General features: G+C 54.7%; 1 protein-coding gene across 3 annotated transcripts in view; it reads right to left on the reverse strand.

The window, feature by feature from the left end:
- DCHS1 (dachsous cadherin-related 1) overlaps positions 1 to 22,224 on the reverse strand; it is a 158,817-nt gene that overhangs the window by 52,438 nt on the left and 84,155 nt on the right. For all 3 annotated transcript variants that reach the window (XM_045025235.1, XM_045025224.1, XM_045025245.1), the window contains 10 exons: positions 20,786 to 21,022; positions 19,395 to 20,414; positions 17,118 to 17,305; positions 15,430 to 15,526; positions 15,095 to 15,252; positions 7,294 to 8,128; positions 6,324 to 6,563; positions 2,333 to 2,458; positions 1,731 to 1,940; positions 191 to 1,054 (listed from right to left, as the gene is read on the reverse strand). In XM_045025235.1, coding sequence (XP_044881170.1) covers positions 191 to 1,054; positions 1,731 to 1,940; positions 2,333 to 2,458; positions 6,324 to 6,563; positions 7,294 to 8,128; positions 15,095 to 15,252; positions 15,430 to 15,526; positions 17,118 to 17,305; positions 19,395 to 20,414; positions 20,786 to 21,022 — 3,975 coding nt within the window. The remainder of the gene's footprint in view (positions 1 to 190; positions 1,055 to 1,730; positions 1,941 to 2,332; positions 2,459 to 6,323; positions 6,564 to 7,293; positions 8,129 to 15,094; positions 15,253 to 15,429; positions 15,527 to 17,117; positions 17,306 to 19,394; positions 20,415 to 20,785; positions 21,023 to 22,224) is intronic.

The raw sequence follows: 22,224 nt of genomic DNA on the forward strand, positions 1-22,224 counted from the left end.
CTCCCCAGGCACCCAGCTCCAATGTCCAATGCCTGGCCAGTCCCTGTTACCTCTGGGCACCCAGTTCCTATCCCCAGCACCCGGCTGTTTCCTATTATCCCTAGCACCCAGTTCCTATCCCTTGATTCTGGCCATTCCCTGCCCAGCCCCACACTGTTCACCCTGTGCCCTGTCTGGCTGGTGGGAGTACCTGTGACGGCATTCTCAGGTATGGCCACGTCTCTGGTGCTGCGGGGGAAGCGCACGCCCCGGTAGCTCTCTTCCTGCAGGTAGATCACCACCACACCAGTGGAGGAGAGGGCTGGTTGGCCCAAGTCAGTGGCCAGGATGAAGAGGGTGCGCTGGCGCTGGCTGAGAGAGCCTAGGGGCTGCAGCAACTGGATGGCGCCAGTGTAGGAATTGATGGCGAAGCTGGGATTGGGTGTGGCAAACCGGTACAGGATGGAGGCATTGGCACCTGCATCTTTGTCCTCAGCCCGCATAGTGGCCACCACCTGCTTAGGTGGCGTGTGGCGGGAGAGATTGACGGAGAGTGGGCTGTGCAGGAAGGCAGGCGCATGGTCGTTGACGTCTCGCACGGTGACCGTGACACGCACGGCTGCACTCTTGGGCTCCCAGGGTGCCGAGTCCACGGCTTTGGCCAGGAAGCTGTAAGTGGGGCGGCGCTCACGGTCCAGGGCCTGGGCACTGGTGATGCGCCCGCTCTGCGGTTCCACCTGGAACATGCCCAGCGACTCATTGCCCAGGTAGTAGGAGACCTGCCCATTGGTGCCCTCATCTGGGTCCAGTGCCACCAGCTGCAGGACCAGTGCCCCAACGGGCAGGTCCTCAGGCACCTCCACAGTGTAGGCTGCCTGTGCAAAGCGTGGTGCATTGTCATTAAGGTCCAGCACCCGCACACTCAGAGACATGGTGGCACTGCGCTGGGGTGTGCCGTGGTCTCGTGCCACCACAGTCAGCCGGTAAGAGGCCACCAGCTCTCGGTCCAGGCTGCGCGAGGTGGAGAACACACCAGAAGCAGGGTCCAGGATGAAATCCTGGGCAGGGTCTCCATCTGGGAGAGAAGAGATTGGAATAAGAGAACCTCCCTGATATGGGCTGGGGGAGCAAGGGACCCTCCCGATATGGCTCAGAGGGGGTGTGGGAGCAAGGGACACTTCCTGATACTGCCCAATGGGAGGGGGATGGGAATGATGGACCTTCCCTGATATGGTGCCCTGTAGCTCTGCAGACAGACCCCTGTAGGCAAGGACCCATGGGGCAAACAGGACGGGGTCTCTCCCCTCTGAATTACACAGCAAATGGCCCACAACTGGCACCACCTCAGTGGCAAACACTCCCCCAGTGCGGCACCGGAACCAGCTGCAGGGCTCTGACCTGGACCAGATGGCTGGTGCTGCAGACACCTCACCACAGAGCTGTGTGCAAACCTCAGCCCGACCCCCTGATACAGACTCAGCAGGTACAGATAGGAGGGGACTGGGGAGACTCCAGGAGGAGCAACTGCAACCAATGTTCACAGCCCTGGAGGCACACTCTAGCCTGGAGGCACCCTTGGAGAGGCAGCAGTCAAGAGCCTGGTGTGGATTGTACCCTGTGCCCCAGGGGCTGCAGCACACATGGCAGACGGGGCATTAATGCTCATGCCAATGATCTCAGAGAAGGACCCCTGCTGGGGTCGGAAGGGGGAGCACCAGCACAGCGTGAGCCATGTGCCCCAGGGCCCTCACCCATAACATGGTACTCCAGGCGCCCGTTCTCGCCCGCATCCAAGTCTGTGGCCCGCAGGGTGTAGAGCGCCACGCGGCTCTGGTTCTCGGGCACCTCCAAGGAGCAGGACTTGCTCTCGAAGCGCGGAGCATGGTCGTTTTCATCTCCCACTAAGATCCGCACTGTCACTTTGGCCAGGTTGGAGGGCAGGCCACCATCCCGGGCATAGACTGTGGGAAGAGAGAGGGGGGTCCTGGAGACCCTAGGTGCCACCCAGGGGGACCACAACCAACGCCTGCAAGTAGCAGCTCCACCATGCCCCGTCTCCCCCAGCCCGCACCCTGTGCCCAATCTGGGTGCCCTCCACTCTCCTGTCCCTCTCCCTTCCTGCCTCACCCACCCAACACTCTAACACCAAAACCTGAACATTCCTCACTCCCTTTCTCTGCCCCACACAATACGCCTCCTTTCTCCAGCAAACATACTGATTTCCATGCCAGCTGGGAGCCCAGCTGGGCCCCCTCCCACTTCCGCCCCTTAGTCCCTGTTTCCCTTACTGCCACTCTCTGCTTCCCATAGAGCACCTTCCCCTCCCGTGCCCAACCCCCAGGTCTGGCCATACCTGTTAGCACGTGCTGCTCCCGCCTCTCCCGGTCCAGGGAGTGCATGGTGGTAACAAGCCCAGTCTGTGGGTGGATGGAGAAGGGACCCCCAGAGAGGCCCCCATATGATACATGCCCATTGGCCCCTGCAAGGAGAAACCTCTGGTCTGAAGGGGAAGGTGCAGACAGCTCCTGCAATGGTCCCAGGATCAGGCCCTCTTTCCACTCCCCCCCACTCCAGGCCTCTGCACCCACTGCACCTCCTCCCACCCGCCCCAGGCCATGCTCCCTTCCCTTTCCTCACAAAGAAACAGTGTGGGGGTTCGGTGGGGAAAGACCCCTAAAGGCACGAGGGAAGAGGCAGAAGTGGAGATGAAAATATCGCAGGCGAACAGCTTGGCTTAACAGTGAAATCCTTGCTGATCATAAACACGAAAAAGAAGCTTACAAGAAGTGGAAGATTGGACAAATGACCAGGGAAGAGTATAAAAATTTTGCTCAGGCATGCAAGAGTGAAATCAGGAAGGCCAAATCACACTTGGAGTAGCAGCTAGCAAGAGATGTTAAGAGTAACAAGAAGGGTTTCTTCGGGTATGTTAGCAACAAGAAGAAAGTCAAGGAAAGTGTGGGCCCCTCACTGAACGGAGGAGGCAACCTAGTGACAGAGGATGTGGAAAAAGCTAATGTACTCAATGTTTTTTTTGCCTCTGTCTTCACAAACAAGGTCAGTTCCCAGACTACTGCACTGGGCAGCACAGTATGGGGAGAAGGTGACCAGCCCTCTGTGGAGAAAGAAGTGGTTCAGGACTATTTAGAAAAGCTGGACAAGCACAAGTCCATGGGGATGGATGCGCTGCATCCGAGGGTGCTAAAGGAGTTGGTGGATGTAATTGCAGAGCCATTGGCCATTATCTTTGAAAACTCCTAGCAATCGGGGGAGGTCCCAGATGACTGGAAAAAGGCTAATGTAGTGCCCATCTTTAAAAAAGGTAAGGAGGAGGATCCAGGGAACTACAGGACAGTCAGCCTCATCTCAGTCCCTGGAAAAATCATGAAACAGGTCCTCAAGGAATCCATTCTGAAGCACTTAGAGGAGAGGAAAGTGATGAGGAACAGTCAGCATGGATTCCCCAAGGGCAAGTCATACCTGACTAACCTAATTGCTTTCTATGAGGAGATAACTGGGTCTGTGGATGAGGGGAAAACACTGGATGTGTTATTCCTTGACTTTAGCAAAGCTTTTGATACGGTCTCCCACAGTATTCTTGCCAGCAAGTTAGAGAAGTATGGGCTGGATGAATGGACTATAAGGTGGATAGAAAGCTGGCTAGATCGTTGGGTTCAGCGGGTAGTGATCAATGGCTCCATGTCTAGTTGGCAGCCGGTATCAAGTGGAGTGCCCCAAGGGTCAGTCCTGGGGCCATTTTTGTTCCATATCTTCATTAATGATCTGGAGGATGGCGTGGACTGCTCCCTCAGCAAGTTTCCACATGACACTAAACTGGGAGGAGGGATAGATATGCTGGTGGGTAGGGATAGGATACAGAGGGACCTAGACAAATTAGAGGATTGGGCCAAAAGATAATTCCCCTCTATTCAACATTGGTGAGGCCTTATCTGGAGTACTGTGTCCAGTTTTGGGACCCACACTACAAGAAGGATGTGGAAAAATTGGAAAGAGTCCAGCAGAGGGCAACAAAAATGATTAGGAGGCTGGAGCACATGACTTATGAGGGGAGGCTGAGGGAATTGGGATTGTTTAGTCTGCAGAAGAGAAGAATGAGGGGGGATTTGATATCTGCTTTCAACTACCTGAAAGGGGGTTCCAATGAGGATGGATCTAGAATGTTCTCAGTGGTACCTGATGACAGAACAAGGAGTAATGGTCTCAAGTTGCAGTGGGGAGGGAGGTTTAGGTTGGATATTAGGAAAAACTTTTTCACTAGGAGGGTGGTAAAGCACTGGAATGGGTTCCCTAGGGAGGTGGTGGAATCTCCTTCCTTAGAGGTTTTTAAGGTCAGGCTTGACAAAACCCTGGCTCGGATGATTTAGTTGGGGATTGGTCCTGCTTTGAGCAGGGGGTTGAACTAGATGACCTCCTGAGGTCCCTTCCAACCCTGATATTCTATGATTCTATGTCAGGAAGGCTGAGGAAAGGAGACAGCTGTGGCCAGGCTAAGGGGGACCTGGCCAGGCTTGGGGTGAGGAGAGAGTGGGGAGGGATTGCTGCCTGGTGACAGTCATTCATAGATTGTAGGGCGGGAAGGGACCTCGAGAGGTTGAGTCCAGTCCGCTGCCCTCATGGCAGGACCAAATACTGTCTGGACCATCCCCGATAGAGATTTATCCTAACCCTAACCCAACCTCCCTAGGCAGTTTATTCCAGTGTTTAATCACCCTGACAGTTAGGAACTTTTTCCTAATGTCCAACCTAAACCTCCCTTGCTGCAGTTTAAGCCCATTGCTTCTTGTTCTATCCTTAGAGGCTAAGATGAACAAGTTTTCTCCCTCCTCCTTATGACACCCTTTTAGATATCTGAAAACTGCTATCATGTCCCCATTCAGTCTTCTCTTTTCCAAACTAAACAAACCCAATTATTTTATCTTCCAAACCTACCCGCTTCCCATTAGCATTCACTATGTTAGGCATTCCTTCAGACTTCTCAGTGAAGACCAAAACAAAGAAGTCATTGAGCATCTCTGCCATTTCCAAGTTTCCTGTTACTGTTTCTCCCTCCTCACTGAGCAATGGGCCTACTCTGTCCTTGGTCTTCCTCTTGCTTCTAATGTATTGGTGAAAAGTCTTCTTGTTTCTCTTTATTTCTGTAGTTAGTTTGAGCTCATTTTGTGCCTTTGCCTTTCTAATCTTGCCCTTGCATTCCTGTGTTGTTTGCCTATATTCATCCTTTGTAATTTGTCCTAGTTTCCATTTTTTATATGACTCCTTTTTATTTTTTAGATCATGCAAGATCTCATGGTTAAGCCAAGCTGGTCTTTTGCCACATTCTCTATCTTTCCTACCCAGCGGAATAGCTTGCTTTTGGGCCCTTAATAGTGTCCCTTTGAAAAACTGCCAACTCTCCTCAGTTGTTTTTCCCCTCAGTCTTGATTCCCATGGGACCTTACCTATCAACTCTCTGAGCTTACCAAAATCCACCTTCCTGAAATCCATTGTCTCTATTTTACTGTACTCCCTTCTACCCTTCCTTAGAATTGTGAATTCTATGATTTCATGATCACTTTCACCCAAGCTGCCTTCCACTTGGAAATTCTCAATGAGTTTCTCCCAGTTTGTTAAAATCAAATCTAGAACAGCTTCCCCCCAGTAGCTTTTTCAACCTTCTGAAATAAAAAGTTGCCTGCAATGCAGTCCAAGAACTTATTGGATAGTCTGTGCCCCGCGGTGTTATTTTCCCAACATATATCTGGATAGTTGAAGTCCCCCATCACCACCAAATCTTGGGCTTTGGATGATTTTGTTAGTTGTTTAAAAAAACCCTCATCCACCTCTTCCACCTGGTTAGGTGGCCTGTAGTAGACTCCTAGCATGACATCACCTTTGTTTTTTACCCCTTTCAGCCTAACCCAGAGACTCTCCACACTTCTGTCTCCTATGTCCAACTCCACCTCAGTCCAAGGGTGTACAATATATAAGGCAGCACCTCCTCCCTTTTTCCCCTGTCTATCCTTCCTGAGCAAGCTGTACCCATCCACACCAACATTCCAATCATCTCTCAGGCCAAGGCCACACTGTGGGGGCAAAGGTGATTGTGACATGGATTGGTGTGGGTCTAGTGTGACAGGGCTCCATTCTCAGATGCCCCTCAATGCTTAGGGATTGGCTCCCTTATCTCCCCCAGGAAAGGCGCCTGACCCTGGGACTCCCTGGATACTAGAAGGCCTGTGGTGATCACGTTCTCTTCAGCCCCAGGCCAATTCCTTTGGCGCAGCATTGACCCAGCCAACCCCCTTTCCCCCCAGGGCCACCTGTTCCAGCCCCAAGGCTCTCACCCAGGTCGCAGTCTGTGGCCAGCAGCTGCAGCACAGGGCTGCCCGCTGGCAGATTCTCCATGACACTGGCCTCATACTCAGCCCTCTCGAAGGCAGGTGCCTCATCATTAACGTCCAGCACCAGCACTGTCAGCAGCTGCATGGACGAGCGGCGCGGGAAGCCGTGGTCCATGGCCACCACTGTCAGGTTGTGCTGAGACACCTCCTCACGGTTCAGAGCACGCACAATGGAGAGGGCACCTGGGGAGACACCAGAACAGGCTAAGCCTGGGATAGAGGAGTCACAGGCGGCTGGGCTGAGTCAGGGTCACTGAGGTCAGGCTCCACGCTTGGTGGCCCACGGCACTACAAACGCCACACCCTGGGCTGCGGAGCCACACCCAGCGTTCCCTGCACATGCTGGCATCTACCTGTTTCTGTCCCTCATGCTGTGGTCGGGCACCTCCTCCCTCTTGGGCCCCATGGGAAATCTCTTACTCACTCCAGGCTGGGTCAAGAATCTACTGTCACCACTGCCCCCATCCTCCCACTCAGTACCCAGGCCTCCCAGATTCTCCTTATCCCTTGTGTCTACCTGTCTTCCCATCCCCCACCTCCCTCACCTCTTTCCCTTCCCCCCTTGTGTCTCCCGTGTCCCTTCCCCTCCCCCACATCCGTCACCTCTTCCCCTTCGCCCCTTGTGTCTCCCGTGTCCCCTCCAACCCCCCACATCCGTCATCTCTTCCCCTTCTCCCCTTCTGTCTCCTGTGTCCCTTCCCCTCCCCAACATCCGTCACCTCTTCCCCTTTGCCCCTTGTGTCTCCCGTGTCCCCTCCAGCCCCCCACATTCGTCACCTCTTCCCCTTCCCCCCTTCTGTCTCCTGTGTCCCCTCCCACCCCCCACATCCATCACCTCTTCCCCCCTTGTGTCTCCCGTGTCCCTTCCCCTCCCCTCCCCCACAGCCCCAGCATCTCCATAGGCCCCTCTTACCTGTGCTGGGGTTCAGGTGGAACCGGCCCTCAGCGTTGCCTGCCTGCAGCGTGTAGCTCACCCGCCCATTCTCGCCCAGATCCCCATCCCGTGCCACTACATGCAGCACCATAAAGCCAGTGGGCTGGTCCTCCATGATGCTAACGGTGGCTGGCGAGAGGAAGATGGGTGCGTTGTCATTCTCATCTGTCACAAAGACACGGGCAGTGACGGCAGCAGAGCGGCGCTGGCTGACGTTGCGGGCCTGGTCTGTGGCCTCCACCACCAGCAAAAAGGAGGGGGCAGCCTCGCGGTCCAGCCCCTGCTGGAGGCTCAGCAGCCCAGAGTGGGCATCCAGCTGGAAGTGGGAGCCAGGAGGCTCCTGGCGCAGCAGCCTGTAGCACACCTGGCTGTTGGGACCAGCACCGTCTCCATCTACGGCCTGGAAGGTGAAGATGGATGTGCCGGCCTGGGTGTTCTCGGGCACCACAATAGTGATGGGGTCCTCGGGAAAGGCAGGTGCCTGGTCATTACAGTCCTGCACTTGGATCTGCACCAGCACCAGCCGGCTGGCAAGGTAGCCGTGCTGCGTGTCCTCGGCACTGACATGCAGTGTGTGCTGTGCCCCAACCTCATAGTCCAGCTCCCGCGCTACGTATATCTCCCCCGTCACGCTGTCCACCACAAAAGTGCCATCCCCACCCCCTCCCAGGAGGGTGTAAGTCAGATGCCCCTGTGCAGAAGCCTCAGGCGGCGCCACCGAGCCAATCACTGAGCCGGGTCTGACTCCTTCTACCAGGTGCAGTGTAACCACTGTGGCGTCAGGCTGTGGCAGCACCCGGGAGGATGGCAGCACCTGCAGGTGGAGAGAAGGGAAAGGAGAGTGAGAGTCTAAAGTGGGACCTGCAGGATTGGAAGAGGTGAGGTGGGAGGGGGGAGCTGTGGGGCAGCAGTGAGGATGTGAGGCGGGAGGGGAGGTTGTGAGGCAGTAGTGGGGATGTGAGGCGGGAGGGGGGACCTGTGAGGCAGGAGGGGGGAGCTGTGGGGCAGTAGTGGAGATGTGAGGTGGAAGTGGGGAGTTGTGGGGCAGTAGTGGGGACCTGTGGGGGCAGTAGCGGGGATGTGAGGCGGGACCTGTGGGGCAGTAGTGGGGATGTGAGGCAGGAGGAGTAGCTATGGGGATGTGAGGCGGAAGGGGGAGCTGTGGGGTCAGTAGTGGGGATGTGAGGCGGGAGGGGGGAGCTGTGGGGCAGTAGTGGGGATGTGTTGCCTCACTCCTTTACTGGGTCCCAGAGCCATTGACACCTATATTCAACTGAACAGAAGTGAGACTGGGAACTATGAACAGTTCAAAAGAATCTTATTGCTTAGGTTTGAGCTAACCCTGAAGGCAGAAGTAATCAATTATTTTTGTCCAGGTCAAAGATTTCACGGTCTGTTCAAAAGTGCCTGGCAGGCCGGATTTGGCCCACGGTCTGCCTATTGCCTACCGCGGCCTAAGGCCTAAGGCATATAGGAAAAGGTTTTGGCATGTGCAATAGAACAAAAGGCTGGCACCCTGACAGATGAGTACTCCCACAGGTGGGGTAAAGGAGCTGGGGTCACTTCCCTTGAATAGATATGCGGACAGAGTTGGCACCAGGGTTTGTTGCAGGGTTTGGTTCCTGGGTTAGTGTTTTTGTTGTGTGGTGTGTAGTTGTTGGTGAGTATTTGCTTCAGGTTGGCGGCTGTCTGTAAGCGAGGACTGGCCTTTCTCCCAAGGTCTGTGAGAGTGAGGGATCGTCCTTCAGGATAGGTTGTAGATCCTTGATGATGCATTGGAGAGGTTTTAGTTGGGGGTTGTAGGTGACGGCTAGTGGCATTCTGTTACTTTCTTTGTTAGGCCTGTCTTGTAGTAGATGCCTTCTGGCTCTGTCAATCTGTTTCTTCACTTCACCAGGTGGGTATTGTAGTTTTAAGAATGATTGATAGAGATCCTGTAGGTGTTTGTATTTATTTGAGGGACTGGAGCAAATGCGGCTGTATCTTAGAGCTTGGCTGTAGACAATGGATCATGTGATGGTGGCCTGGATGGAAGCTGGAGGCATGTAGGTAAGTATAGTGGTCAGTAGGTTTCCAGTATAGGGTGATGTTTATGTGACCATTGCTTATTTGCATTGTAGTGTCCAGGAAGTAGATCTCTTGTGTGGACTGGTCCAGGCTAAGGTTGATGGTGGGATGGAAATTGTTGAAATCCTGGTGGAATTCCTCAATGGCCTCCTTCCCATGAGTCCAGATGATGAAGATGTCATCAATGTAGCACAAGTAGAGTAGGGGTGTTGGGGATGAGAGCTGAGGCAGCATTGTTCTAAGTCAGCCATAAAAATGTTGGCATACTGTGGGGCCATGCGGGTACCCATAGCAGTCCTGCTGTCTTGAAGGTATAAATTGTCCCCAAATCTGAAATAGTTGTGGGTGAGAACAAAGTCACAAAGTTCAGCCACCAGGTTTGCCATGACATTATCGGGGATACTATTCCTGACGGCTTGTAGTCCATCTTTGTGTGGAATGTTGGTGTACAGGGCTTCTACATCCATAGTGGCTAGGATGGTGTGACTTTCAGCAGATCATAACATTTCTGCTGATACCTCACACGGCCTGCTTTATAAGCAAGATCATAATTATATAAATGAGGAATATGGGGGTTACAGGGCACTCCCCCAAGATATAGAATGTCACAGTACCTATTACACCTCTGTCAAGTATCAGAGGGGTAGCCGTGTTAGTCTGGTTCTGTAGAAGCAGCAAAGAATCCTGTGGCACCTTATAGACTAACAGATGTTTTTGCAGCATGAGCTTTCGTGGGTGAATACCCACTTCTTCGGATGCAAGTGGTGGAAATTTCCTGGGGCAGGTATATATAAGCAAGCAAGAAGCAAGAAGGCTGAGGCATGTCTTTACTGTGGAAGTTGGGAAGTTCTGAAGGCTGTTGATGATGTTCGCCATTGACTGAAAGCGTTCGTCCGGTAGGAGGGCTCAGGCGAGTCTGGAGTCTAAGACTGCCCCGATAAACTCTATTCTCTGGGTTGGTTCCAGAGTCAACTTTTCATTGTTGAGCAGGAGGCCCAGCTGGCAGAACATGCTTAGGGTTCGTCCAACGTGGGATTGTACTTGGTCCCTGGTGTGGCCCCAAATGAGCCAGTTGTCAAGATATGGAAACACTTGGATCCGTTGTCGACCAAGGTAGGCTGCCACGACGGCCATACATTTGGTGAAAACCCTGGGAGCCGTGGACAGGCCGAAGGGAAGGACAGCAAATTGGTAGTGTTTGTGATTGACCACAAACCGAAGGAAGCGTCTATGTGCTAGGTAAATCGCTATGTGGAAGTACGCATCCTTCATGTCGAGGGCGGAATACCAGTCTCCAGGATCCAGGGAAGGAATAATGGTCCCTAGTCAAACCATGTGGAACTTCAATTTTACCATGAATTTGTTGAGTCCACGCAGAGCTAGGATGGGCCGAAGCCCACCCTTGGCCTTGGCATCTTTTGATTTGGGTGTTGGCACTTGCTGACCATGCCGTTCCCTGTCGTTCACTGAGGACACCACTAGTGAACACGGCTGAGGGCGAGTATAAAGGTACTGCTACTCCTTGGAGGGCACAAAGGAGGACGACGACTTATGGTGGCTTCTGGCACCTGGGGTTCTGAATGGGCTGAGCAGGAGGCCCCTGACGGAACCTCTTGGGCTCGGTGGTATGCCCACGGGGTCCAGAAGGACCATTGTGCAGGCTCCTGATTATGGTCTTGGTCTTTGTCTTGCCGTTGACCCACATTACCCTCGCTTTGGCTTGGAGCGGGGTAGGCTGAGAGCAAGGCCCCCTCGGACTGCGATGACCGTGAGGCAGAGCACAAGGGCCAAGGCGGTGCAGAGCGTGTCTGTGTTGACTCTCCGGGGCACGTTGCGGACCAGTACTGGATCACTGGAGAGCGGTGCCGGCAAGGCGCTGGGGAGCGGTACCAGGATTGAGATCAACGTCGATGACCGAGCCAGTACCAGGATCCAGATCTGGATTGCGATGATGACCGCCTGCGGGAGTGGTGCCGGGATCAGCTCCGGGAAGGAAATCAGCACTCATATTGGTGCCAGGAGCGACTTCGGGAGTCCGGATGGTATCGCGGCCCGGAGCCATGCCGTGAGGCGGATCGGTGCCACGAGTATGACCGGAGCCACGAGTACGACCAGCACCGTGAGAGGGAACTGCGAATGGCGTCGGGATCGGGACCTGCTCTGGGATCGGGAGCGGTACTGTATTTCCACGCTAGGAGATGGTGGACGTATTAGGTTTGGCTTGCCCCTAGACTGTTACGCACGAGTCGGAGGCGGTGCTGTAGTCTGTGCTGGTGCCGGCTCTGTGAGGGCGATGAGGTCTCTCGCTGTTGCAAATGTCTCGAGCCCCAGCTTCCACTGATGCTGAACCACGATCCGGGTCGGGGAGCCAGTGTGTGCCAGACTCAACAGCCCCTCCCTCGGTGCCGGAATCAACGGTGCCGATATCGGCACTTATACCCTCGGTCGCTCCAGTGCCAGACGTGACTCTGAGGTTGGCAAAGGAGGTGCCGGCGCCTATTGCTGAGAGACAGTCACCTCCGACTTGCACTGTCTCTTCTGGCCTGGAGACAGGGAACAGCGCTGAGTCACTTGCACTGGACGCGGTGCTGGAGAGGTCCGGTGCTACAGGCCTCTATCTAAGTCCACCCACGGTGCAGTACCTGAAGCCGCCGCCAGGGCACTGCGCACCGACGTGCTCGATGCCGGAACTTGGCGTGCCGATGGGAGATCCGGGCTAAGGGCCGCCTCCATAAGGAGCTGCTTGAGCCTGAAGTCCCGCTCCTTTTTGGTTCGAGGTCTGAACGCCTTACAGTTGTCGGCCTGGTGAGACTCCCCGAGACACTTCAAACAAAAGTCGTGGGGGTCTCCCGTTGGCATAGGCTTTGAGCAGGCTGAACATGGTTTAAAACCTGGAGCCTTGGGCATGAGCCCGGACGGCAGGCAGGGTGGAAGGGGGAGGACCCCTTCCAACCTGCTAAATCTAATTACAAACTTAACACTATAACTATAACAACTACTGCACTATACTAACTCTACAACTATAACAACTATCTAAAACCTGGAAGCAAAAGCTAGGGAGAGTGGAGGACAGCTATGCTGTGCTCCACAGTTCCAACGACCATCATGGGCATGAAGAAGGAACTGAGGGGGCACTGGGTCAGCTGGGGTATATATCCAGCGCCATTAAGGTGCCACTCCAGGGGGCTCCACAGCCGACCCACTGGGTGTTGCTAGGATAAAAATTCTCCGATAATCGTGCACACAGCGCACGCACACCTAATTGGAATCGATATTTGCAAGCACTTGAAGAACCTGCATTATGATGCGATCCCATCCATCATGCTTCTTTCTCAGGCCCAGAAGTGGTGCTCCACCATCTGCAGCTGCACCGTGAGCACCAACAACAACCTGGAATTTGTTCTCGCTATGTCTCATGGCAATCTGTCCTCCAAGACATCGTCATGTTCCCTCCCCACTCATTCAGTTCTTCTTCCAGCTCTGCAAATACTCCAGAATCATGCGCGCTGTGCTTGCAATGCTCATGACAACAGCGCAGAGCTGTGCAAGCTCCATGCTTCTGTCAGAGATGACAGACAGTGATTGAGGAGGGCCACATGAGTTTGTGGGATTTTGAAAAAAGGCGCAAAAATTATGGTATACAGATAATGTTACAGGATGGAGTCAGTTGCAAAATGGAAAGTTGACCTCATGTTCCTGGTCACCCAGCACAACTCATTTTGGCCCCATGCATTGCCAAAACTTCCCAAAAGACAATGTATTGGATGGTGGCAAGTTGCACAGTGGGATACCTACCAATGGTGCATCACGCTCTGCAATAATACGCGCACTGACAACACAAAAAGCTAAGCGTGCACACGTAAAGCGATGTACTAATCGCAGCGGTATGCCAACGTAACTTGAGTCAGCATAACTTTGTAGTGTAGACATGGCCTAACCATGGTAGAATCAAAATAAGGGAAGCCATATTCACAGACGGGGAGAGGAAGCCCACAAGAAGGGAGGGACAGCATGAGGTCATCTTGCTGGTGGACACACAGGAGGGCTTCCTGCCTCCTGAAGAAAGGTGATTAAACTTTGGAAGATATAAACAAGGCCAGAAAGCCATTTTAGGGACCCATCACAAGACAGACACAAGGGAGCAGAGCTCTCATGAGCTAAGAAAGATGGGTCCTTCAACCAAGGTGGGCTTGAAATCTCTGGGAAATGAATACAGGGGACAAACCTGCTTAGAGAAAGATTGTACCTTTCTAGATTAAATTTAGGATTTTTAGAAGTGTATTTTGTTTTGGTTTTACTTGTAACTCTTTCTATCTTCATTCCTTATACTTGAACTGACTTAATCCTATGTATATTTTGTTAATACATTTATTTCATTTTTACCATAATCCAACTCAGAGCCGTGTTTAAAGGGCTGGGTGTATTTACACTCAGTCAATTTAATAAGTTGTGATGTGTGCTGTGTCTGTAGAGGAACAAACAAACCATATAGACTCATAGACTTTAAGGTCAGAAGGGACCATTATGACCATCTAGTCTGACCTCCTGCACAACGCAGGCCACAGAATCTCACCCACCCACTCCTGTAACAACCCCCTAACCTATGTCTGAGTTACTGAAGTCCTCAAATTGTGGTCTGAAGGCCTCAAGCTGCAGAGAATCCTCCAGCAAGTGACCCGTGCCCCATGCTGCAGAGGAAGGCAAAAAACCTCCAGGGCCTCTGCCAATCTTCCCTGGAGGAAAATTCCTTCCCGACCCCAAATATAGCGATCAATTAAACCCTGAGCATGTGGGCAAGACTCACCAGCCAGCACCCAGGAAAGAATTCTCTGTAGTAACTCAGATCCCACCCCATCTAACATCCCATCACAGACCACTGGGCATACTTACCTGCTGATAATCAAAGATCAATTGCCAAAATTAGGCTATCCCATCATACCATCCCCTCCATAAACACATATGTCTCTCAACTGTCCAGGAGAGGGCTGGACATTGCAGAGCACACACCTTTGGGGAAATTCGGGGCTGGGAGTGTGTTGGGGTCACCTTGTTGATTGTAACCAAGGCTGGTGGAAGTTAGCGTGAAGCAGCAGGACTGTAGACAGTCTGCTGGGGTCAGAGCTGCTGAACCCTATCTAGCACACAGACACTCATCGGGATGTGACCTGCATGCTGCTAGGCTGCTTGTGTGGGAGCTACAACACCAAAGCTTTGTGAGGTGCCCAGGGTTACAGGGCCGGTGGTGACACAGTCCCTCATTGGTCTGGATTTGTACCCCAGAGTGTGACAGGTCCCTGTACCTATATGCAGATGATGGCTATGGGGTCAGGGGTGGGACTTGGAGAGCTCATGAACTTGGATGCAGATGGTGGGCATGGGGAAGGAGGCAGAAGTTAGGGGGGCCCATGTACCTGGGTGTGGATGACAGCTCTGCGGAGGCAGATTTGTGGGGCCCATGTACCTGGATGCGGATGACAGCCCTGGGGGGGGGCGGGTTTGGGGGGCCACGTACCTGGATGCGGATGACAGCCCTGGGGGGGGCGGGTTTGGGAGGCCCATGTACCTGGATGCGGATGACAGCCCTGGGGGGGGGCGGGTTTGGGGGGCCATGTACCTGGATGCGGATGACAGCCCTGGGGGGGCGGGTTTGGGAGGCCCATGTACCTGGATGCGGATGACAGCCCTGGGGGGGCGGGTTTGGGGGGCCATGTACCTGGATGCGGACAGTGGCTGCTGTACTGCGGGGCTCCATGGCCCGGTCACTGGCCGTCACAGTGAAGATGTACTCGGCCCGGTCAGTTCGGCACAGCACAGTGGCTGTACGCAGCTCCCCCGTGGCTGTGTGCAGTGTGAAGCGCTCGGCCCAAGCCCCTGTGGAGAGAAGGGGAGATGCTGTTGCATGGGTCAGAGCAAGTTAGACATGGTGTGGGGCAGGCTTGGGGAATGCTGGGAGTGTGCATGTGTGTTTGTGGGGAGGTCAGGACCATAGCCCTAGGCAAGGGACTGGAGGTGCTGGTGCCATACCGCTGGGCCCCTTTCCCCCATTACCTGCTAGTGAGTAGAAGATGGTCCCGTTCTCACCCTCGTCTGGGTCCTTGGCCTGCAGGGAGGCGACCAGCAGCCCTGATGGCTTCTCCTCCAGCACCTGTCACACAGAGAGGGGAGCTGGAAACAGCACAACAGCCAGCACCCAGGCCCTGCATCACAGAACCCATAATCCTCCCAGCACAGCCACCTCCCCAGCAGACCCCATACAACCACACAGCCCCACAGATCCCCCAAGACACAGACCTCATTCCCCCCATTCCACCACACAGCCCCACAGACATAACCTCCACCCTACAGCACAAACCTCAGAACCAACTGTCTTCCTAAGCAAGGGCCAGTAGTTATAACTGGGCCTACAAATGTACCTTAATTGTCAGTTCAACTTAGTAAAAACTGAGTGAAACTTTATTAAATGCCACAATACCCTATAATAAAAAATGCTGATGGGAAAAGAGACAGAAAGACTGAATATGTCCACACAGAAAGGGTGTCACTGATACCACTCAAGGATTGTGTCAAGATTATGACTCATGTACAAGAGGAGTTGAGGACCTGAAATCAATGAATCAAAGTTGTTGTGTCAGAAATTAGGCCTATTGGTGGACAAAATGATGAGAGGATGGACTATTCCACCCAACACTCCTTTTTGGGCGTCTTAAAAGTAAAAGACTTCTGGGAAAAGATAGCAGAAGAAGCCACTGTCTGCCAACAACTGTTGCAATGAGCTTTATCATCATGATAGATTTCATGACTCTAAAGAAAGGAAGGAGTGAGAGCAGCAAGATAAGGAAAATGGAGTTCAGAAAAAGCAGATTTTAACAAACTCAGATAACTGGTAGGTGAGGTCCCATGGGAAGAAAACTTAAGGGATAAAGAAATTGAGGACAGCTGGCAGTTTCTAAAGGAGACAATATTAAAAGACACAACTGCAAACTATCCTGATGCAAAAGAAATATAGGAAGAATAGTAAGATGCCAATATGGCTCCATCAGGAACTCTTTAATTACCTGAAAATCATAAGGAAATCCTACAAAAAGTGGAAACATGGACTAATTGCTATGGAGGAGTACAAAAGAGTAGCATAAGCATGTAGGGACAAAATTAGAAAATCTAAGGCACAAAATGAGTGACACCTAACAAAGGACATCAAAAGGCAGCAAGAAGAGTGTCTTTAAATGCATCAGGAGCAAGAGAAAAACAAAGGTAAATGTAGATCCTCTGTTCAGTGGGGAAGGAGAGCTAATAACTGATGACATCAAGAAAGCTGAGGTGTTTAATGCCTGTTTCGCATCAGTCTTCACTAAAGACATTAATTGTGACCAGATACTCAAAACAATTAATATTAACAAGGGGGAAGGAAAGCAAGTCAAAATATGGAAAGAACAGGTGAGAGTATATGTAGATAAGTTAGAATTATTCAAGTAATCAAGACCTGATCAAATTCATCCCCCCCGCCCAACCTGCACAGGGGCTCCCCGCTCCCCCCTCACCTCCGCCCAACCTGCACAGGGGCCCTCTCCTCCCCCCATCACCCAAACTGCACAGGGGCTCTCTCCTCTTGGCCCCCAACAACCTGCAGTGGGAGCCCTGCTCCCCAATCTGTACTGAGGGCTCTGGACCCCAGAACTTGCATCTGAAGCTCCCAGCCTCAGAATAGGCAGTGGAAGTGCCTGCTTGCCCCCCCTCACCTGCACCAGGAGCTCCCGCCCACCCAGCACATGAAGGAAAGCCGGCAAATTGTCATTCTCATCCAAGACGGTGACATAGACGGTGCCTGTGACGCTGCGGGGTGGCGTCCCCCCATCCTGCACAATCACCAGCAGCTGATAGCTTGACTGCTGCTCCCGGTCCAGACTGCGCTTGGCAGTGAGCTCTCCTGCAAGGGAGAAGCAAGGACGAAGCTCAGCTCCCAGAGTGCCAGCTCCCAACGGGGACTCCCAACAGGGAGACAGCTCCAGATGGGGAACTGTCTCCCATGGGAAGAGGGGAGCCCCAGCTTGCAAGGCAGGACAGAGCCCAGGGGAATGGACTGTGGGCACAGAGATGGTCCTGGACTGGGGGGATGGAATCACAACCCTTGGGACTGGGCTGTGGGTGGGGGAGCCAGTCCAAAGGAGCAGACCATGGAGAGGGAGGTGGCCCTGGGATGGTGGCCAGAGGACAAGGGCCCTGGGGAAAGGGCAGTGGGAAGGGAGCCAGCTGGGGTTGGTGGAACACTGTTAGAGCTGCTCTCTGAAATTGCATAAGGGTCCCCTACCACATCCCACTTAGCCATGACCCCTTGTGCCAGCCACCAAGGACCCCAGTGCAAGGCAGATGCCAAGTAAGGGCAGAGGAGGGGGACAGGACAGCTGAGCTAACACTGATGTGGCAAACCCAGGACAAATGGCTACAAAGGGAGGGGTAGTAATTAGTCCCAGGGGGTTAAAAGGCCTCTCCCAATCCACTGAGGAGAGATAACCATGGGGAAATAAGGTCAGCTGGAAAAGGAGTTGCCAGGGAACTAATTAGGTTCAGACGGCTCCAACTGCTTGAGACCCGTGGAAGGGGGAAGAGTGAGAGAAGCTGCTAGCAAGTTAGGTGCAGCAAGGCTCCGAACCCTTCCAGCAAGGAAGGCTGCGCTCTGTCTCCCGAAGGGAAGAAAACAAGCACAAGGGACTGATTGAGGGAAGGATCCTGTGCTACCTAGAAGGATTTGCTTTGCCCAAGCCTGTGTCTCCAAGGCTAAAAAGGACTGAGCCTGCTGAGGAGAAGAAGGTACTTTGCCACACTGATGACAAGAGAGCCATGCCAGCTGCATCAGACCCTCCTCTGGGGTGTGACCCCTAACCTCCCGGGAGACAGGGTGACACTGATGCACCTCTCGTGAGATGGGGTGACACTGACCCTCCTCTGGGGTGTGTGACCCCAACCTCCTGTGAGATGGGGTGACACTGATCCACCTCCTGTGAAATGGGGTGACACCAACCCACCTCTGGGGTGTGTGACCCCTAACCTCCTGTGAGACAGGCTGACACTGACCCACCTCCTCTGAGACAGGCTGACACTGATCCTCCTTTGCAGTGTGGCTCCTAATGCCCTGTAAGACAGGGTGACACCAATCCACCTCTGGGGTGTGACCCCTTACCTCCCATGAGACAGGATGACACCGATCTACCTCCTATGAGACAGGTTGACACTGACCCTCCTCTAGGGTGTGACCCCTAACCTCCTGTGAGATGGGGTAACACTAACCCTCCTTTGCAGTGTGGCTCCTAATGCCCTGTAAGACAGGGTGACACCAATCCACCTCTGGGGTGTGACCCCTAACCTCCTGTGAGATGGGGGGACATTGACCCATCTCTGGGGTGTGACCTCTAACCTCCTGTGAGATGGGCTGACACTGACCCACCTCCTAGGGTGTAACCCCAGCCTCCTGTGAGACGGGCTGACACCGACCCACCTCTGGGGTGTGACCCCCAACCCATCCTTGTGCATATGCCCTTTCCTGACCCCTGGGCCCATTGTATATCCCTCTTGACAAGCTTCCTTAAGTCTCAGCACCTGTGTTCTGGCTTCTCTAGGCTGCAGGGCCCTGCTGACCTGAGTGCTGGGCTCTGGGCTGGGCGGGTGGAAGGCGGGACATCTGTGGCTGCAGTAGCTCAGTGATGGGCCTGGCTTTGCCTAAAGGGCCGCTGGCACCACCCGTGCCATGAGAGCCCTGTGGGAAGGAGGGCAACCCAACAAAGCACTCTGCCTTGGGACGGCTCTGGTAGTTCTCAGACCCGGGGGTCACTGACTAGGGAGCATGATGCTACCTCCACCTCCCTCCCTGAAGCACAGCACCCCCAAATGCCACACTGGGGCCAGCACTGGTCTACCCTCACAGTCACCCCCTGCTGAGCTTCACAGGCCCCTCCATGACCATTCGGATCTCGGTGGGCTCTCCCTCCACTTCCACCTGCACCGCCTGTGGGGTCTCTCACCAGACTGCATGTGGATGAGGAAGTTGGGGTCATGCTGGAGGAGGCGGTAGGTGAGGCGGCTGTTCTGCCCTGTGTCCCGGTCACTGGCTGTCACCCTGCCCACCCTGCTGCCAGGTGGCTGGTTCTCGGGAATGGTGAAGAAGTAGCGCTCCTCGCTGAGCCGGGGGCTGTTGTCATTTTCGTCAGTGATGCTGACCCGCACCGTGCTGGTGCCAGTCTTCCTGGCCTCGCTGCTGGTGCCGCCTGCCCCTGCAGACGCCAGCACTGTCAGCATGTACAGGTCCCGTGTCTCCCGGTCCAACGCACTCTTGACATAGAGCCAGCCGCTCTCGGGCATGATGCCAAAGCTAGCGGCGTCGCCATCAGCACGCAGGTGGTAAGTGAGGGGTGTGGCACCACTGTCCCGGCCCAGGGCCCGCACCTGCAGGAAGCGAGTGGAGACAGGAGTGCCCTCCCGCACCTCCACACGGTAGGTGAGTGTGTCAAAGATGGGCCCATGGTCGTGCTCTGCCTGCACGTGCACCAGCAGGGTGAAGGTGGCACTGAGCTGGGGCACACCGCTGTCCCGTGCCACTATGGTTAGGCCATAGGCAGCACTGGCCTCGTACTGCAGCGCCCCCACCACACGCACTGTCCCAGAGGAGCGCTCCACACTGAAGATGCCATCCCCACCAGACACCAGCTCAAAGTGCACCTGCCCGTTGGCACCACTGTCCCGATCCTCCGCCTGCAGCGTGTAGACAGTGGCTCCCACCTCTGTGGCCTCTGGCAGCAGGATGGAGTCAGAAGGGGCCAGGAAGGCTGGTGCATTGTCATTCACGTCTGACACGGAAATCTTCACCTGCGTGTTGCTGTAGGCAGGCGGTGAGCCACTTCGGGCCTGTACATCCAGAACCAGAACCGCCTGAACCTCATGGTTGAGAGGGAGGCTGGTGCGGAGCTGTCCCAAGCTGGAGTCAATGAAGAAATAGCCATGGGGATCTCCCGAGGAGATGGAATAAAAGATGTCATCAGAGTGACCTGGAGACAAGGGAATATAGAGCAAGGACAGTGAGAGCAGTGCTACGCTCACCCACCCAGCCTGCCCCAGCAAGGGTGCTGTGGGGGAAGGCAGGGAGCTGACTGTGGGGGGTGAGCTCCCAGCAGGGGGCGCTGTGGGGGTGGACAGGCCGCTAGCTGTGGAGGGAGCTCCCAGCAGGAGGCGCCATGGGGAAAAGCAGGGCACTGGCTTTGGGAGGAGCTCCCAGCAGGAGGTGTCGTGGGGGAGGACAGGCTGCTAGCTGTAGGGGGAGATCCCAGCAGGGTCACTGTGGGGGGTGGGGCAGGAGCACAGGACATCTGAAATGGAAACATGGGCCCAACGTGTTTTGGGGGCTGCGATGGGTCCATACCTGGGGGATTATGGGCCCGGACAGCCCCAACACTCGCCCCCTGCTGTGTGTCCTCAGGCACTGAGAAGAAGTACTGTGCCTGCTCAAAGATAGGAGGTGAGACCGTGCCAGCCACAATGCTGATGTTCACTTGGGCATTGGGTTGGGCTGACAGGCCCCCTCCATCCCGTGCTGAGATCACCAGCTGCACCAGCGTGTTGGCTTTGCCACTCAGGGACCACGAGAGGGAGACAACACCTAGGAGAGAAAGAAACTCATAGGAGAAGTGCTGTAGGATTGAACACTGTGTCCCCCTCCCGCAGCAGGAAATGCACTTCCCCTCCCTGTTCTAGGGATGCAGAAACAAACCACGGGCCTGGGAATAACCAAGTGAGGGAGATGCCAACCCCAGAGATTGACTCCAGGGGTCAGAGAGGGAACAAAAGTGGCTGGCATTTGCAAAGGGAGATGGGGGCTACATCTGGGGGCAAGGAAGGGCAGCCCTTCTCTATAGGGGTCTGAAGAGACCTTACACCCTTCCCCTTCTCTCCCCTCCCAACTGTATTAAGCCCTGGACCCACCAGTCCTAGAAAGGCCAAAACAGGCTGGAGGGGGAGAGTGAACCTGGCCCCGTTTATCTCAGCATTGACTGTGGGGAGATCAGTCTGCCAATTCTGGGGGGATGGAGGGGAGAGGGGTGGACTTCAGGCTAGAAAGGGCCTGGGACTTGGCCCTGGCCCTGGGGAGGGAGCGTGTCAGGAAAAGCAGGGCCCTGGGGAATGGGCCATGGGTATGGAGCCTCTCTGGGTCCAGGGAACGTGGTCAGGAATTCAGGGAATAGGGTTGCCAGGGATCCGGTTTTCAACCAGAATGCTCGGTCGAAAATGGACCCTGGCGGCTCAGGTCGATACCGCTGACTGGGCCGTTAAAAGTCCTGTTGGTGGTGCAGCGGGGGCCTGTGGCTAAGGCAGGCTCCCTGCCTGCTCTAGCTCCGTGTGGCTCCCAGAAGTGGCCGCCAGGTCCTTGAGACCCCATGGTGCATGGGCGGCCAAGGAGGCTCTGTGTGCTACCCTCGCCCCTGTGCCGGCTCTGCAGCTCTCATTGGTCAGGACCTGTGACCAATAGGAGCTGCAGGGGCAGCGCCTGTGGGCACGAGGGGAGCATGCGGCGCCCCTCTGGCCGTCCATGTGCCATGGGGCCACAGGGACCTGGCGGCCGCTTCCTCGGAGCTGTGGTAAGCATTGCCGGGACCCTGCACCCCAAACTCCCTCCCACACCCAAACTCTCTCCCAGAGCCTGCACCCTCCCAACATACCAACACCCTGCTCCAGCCCTGAGCCCCCTCCTGCACCCCAAACCCCTCATCCCTGGCCCCACCTCAGAGCCCACACCCCCAGCCGGAGCCCTCACCCCTGCCCCGCACTCCTGGCTGAGCAGGGAGGGGAGGGATAGTGGAAACA

Source organism: Mauremys mutica, chromosome 1 (genome assembly GCF_020497125.1).
Source record: "Mauremys mutica isolate MM-2020 ecotype Southern chromosome 1, ASM2049712v1, whole genome shotgun sequence".
Taxonomy (NCBI): domain Eukaryota; kingdom Metazoa; phylum Chordata; order Testudines; family Geoemydidae; genus Mauremys; species Mauremys mutica.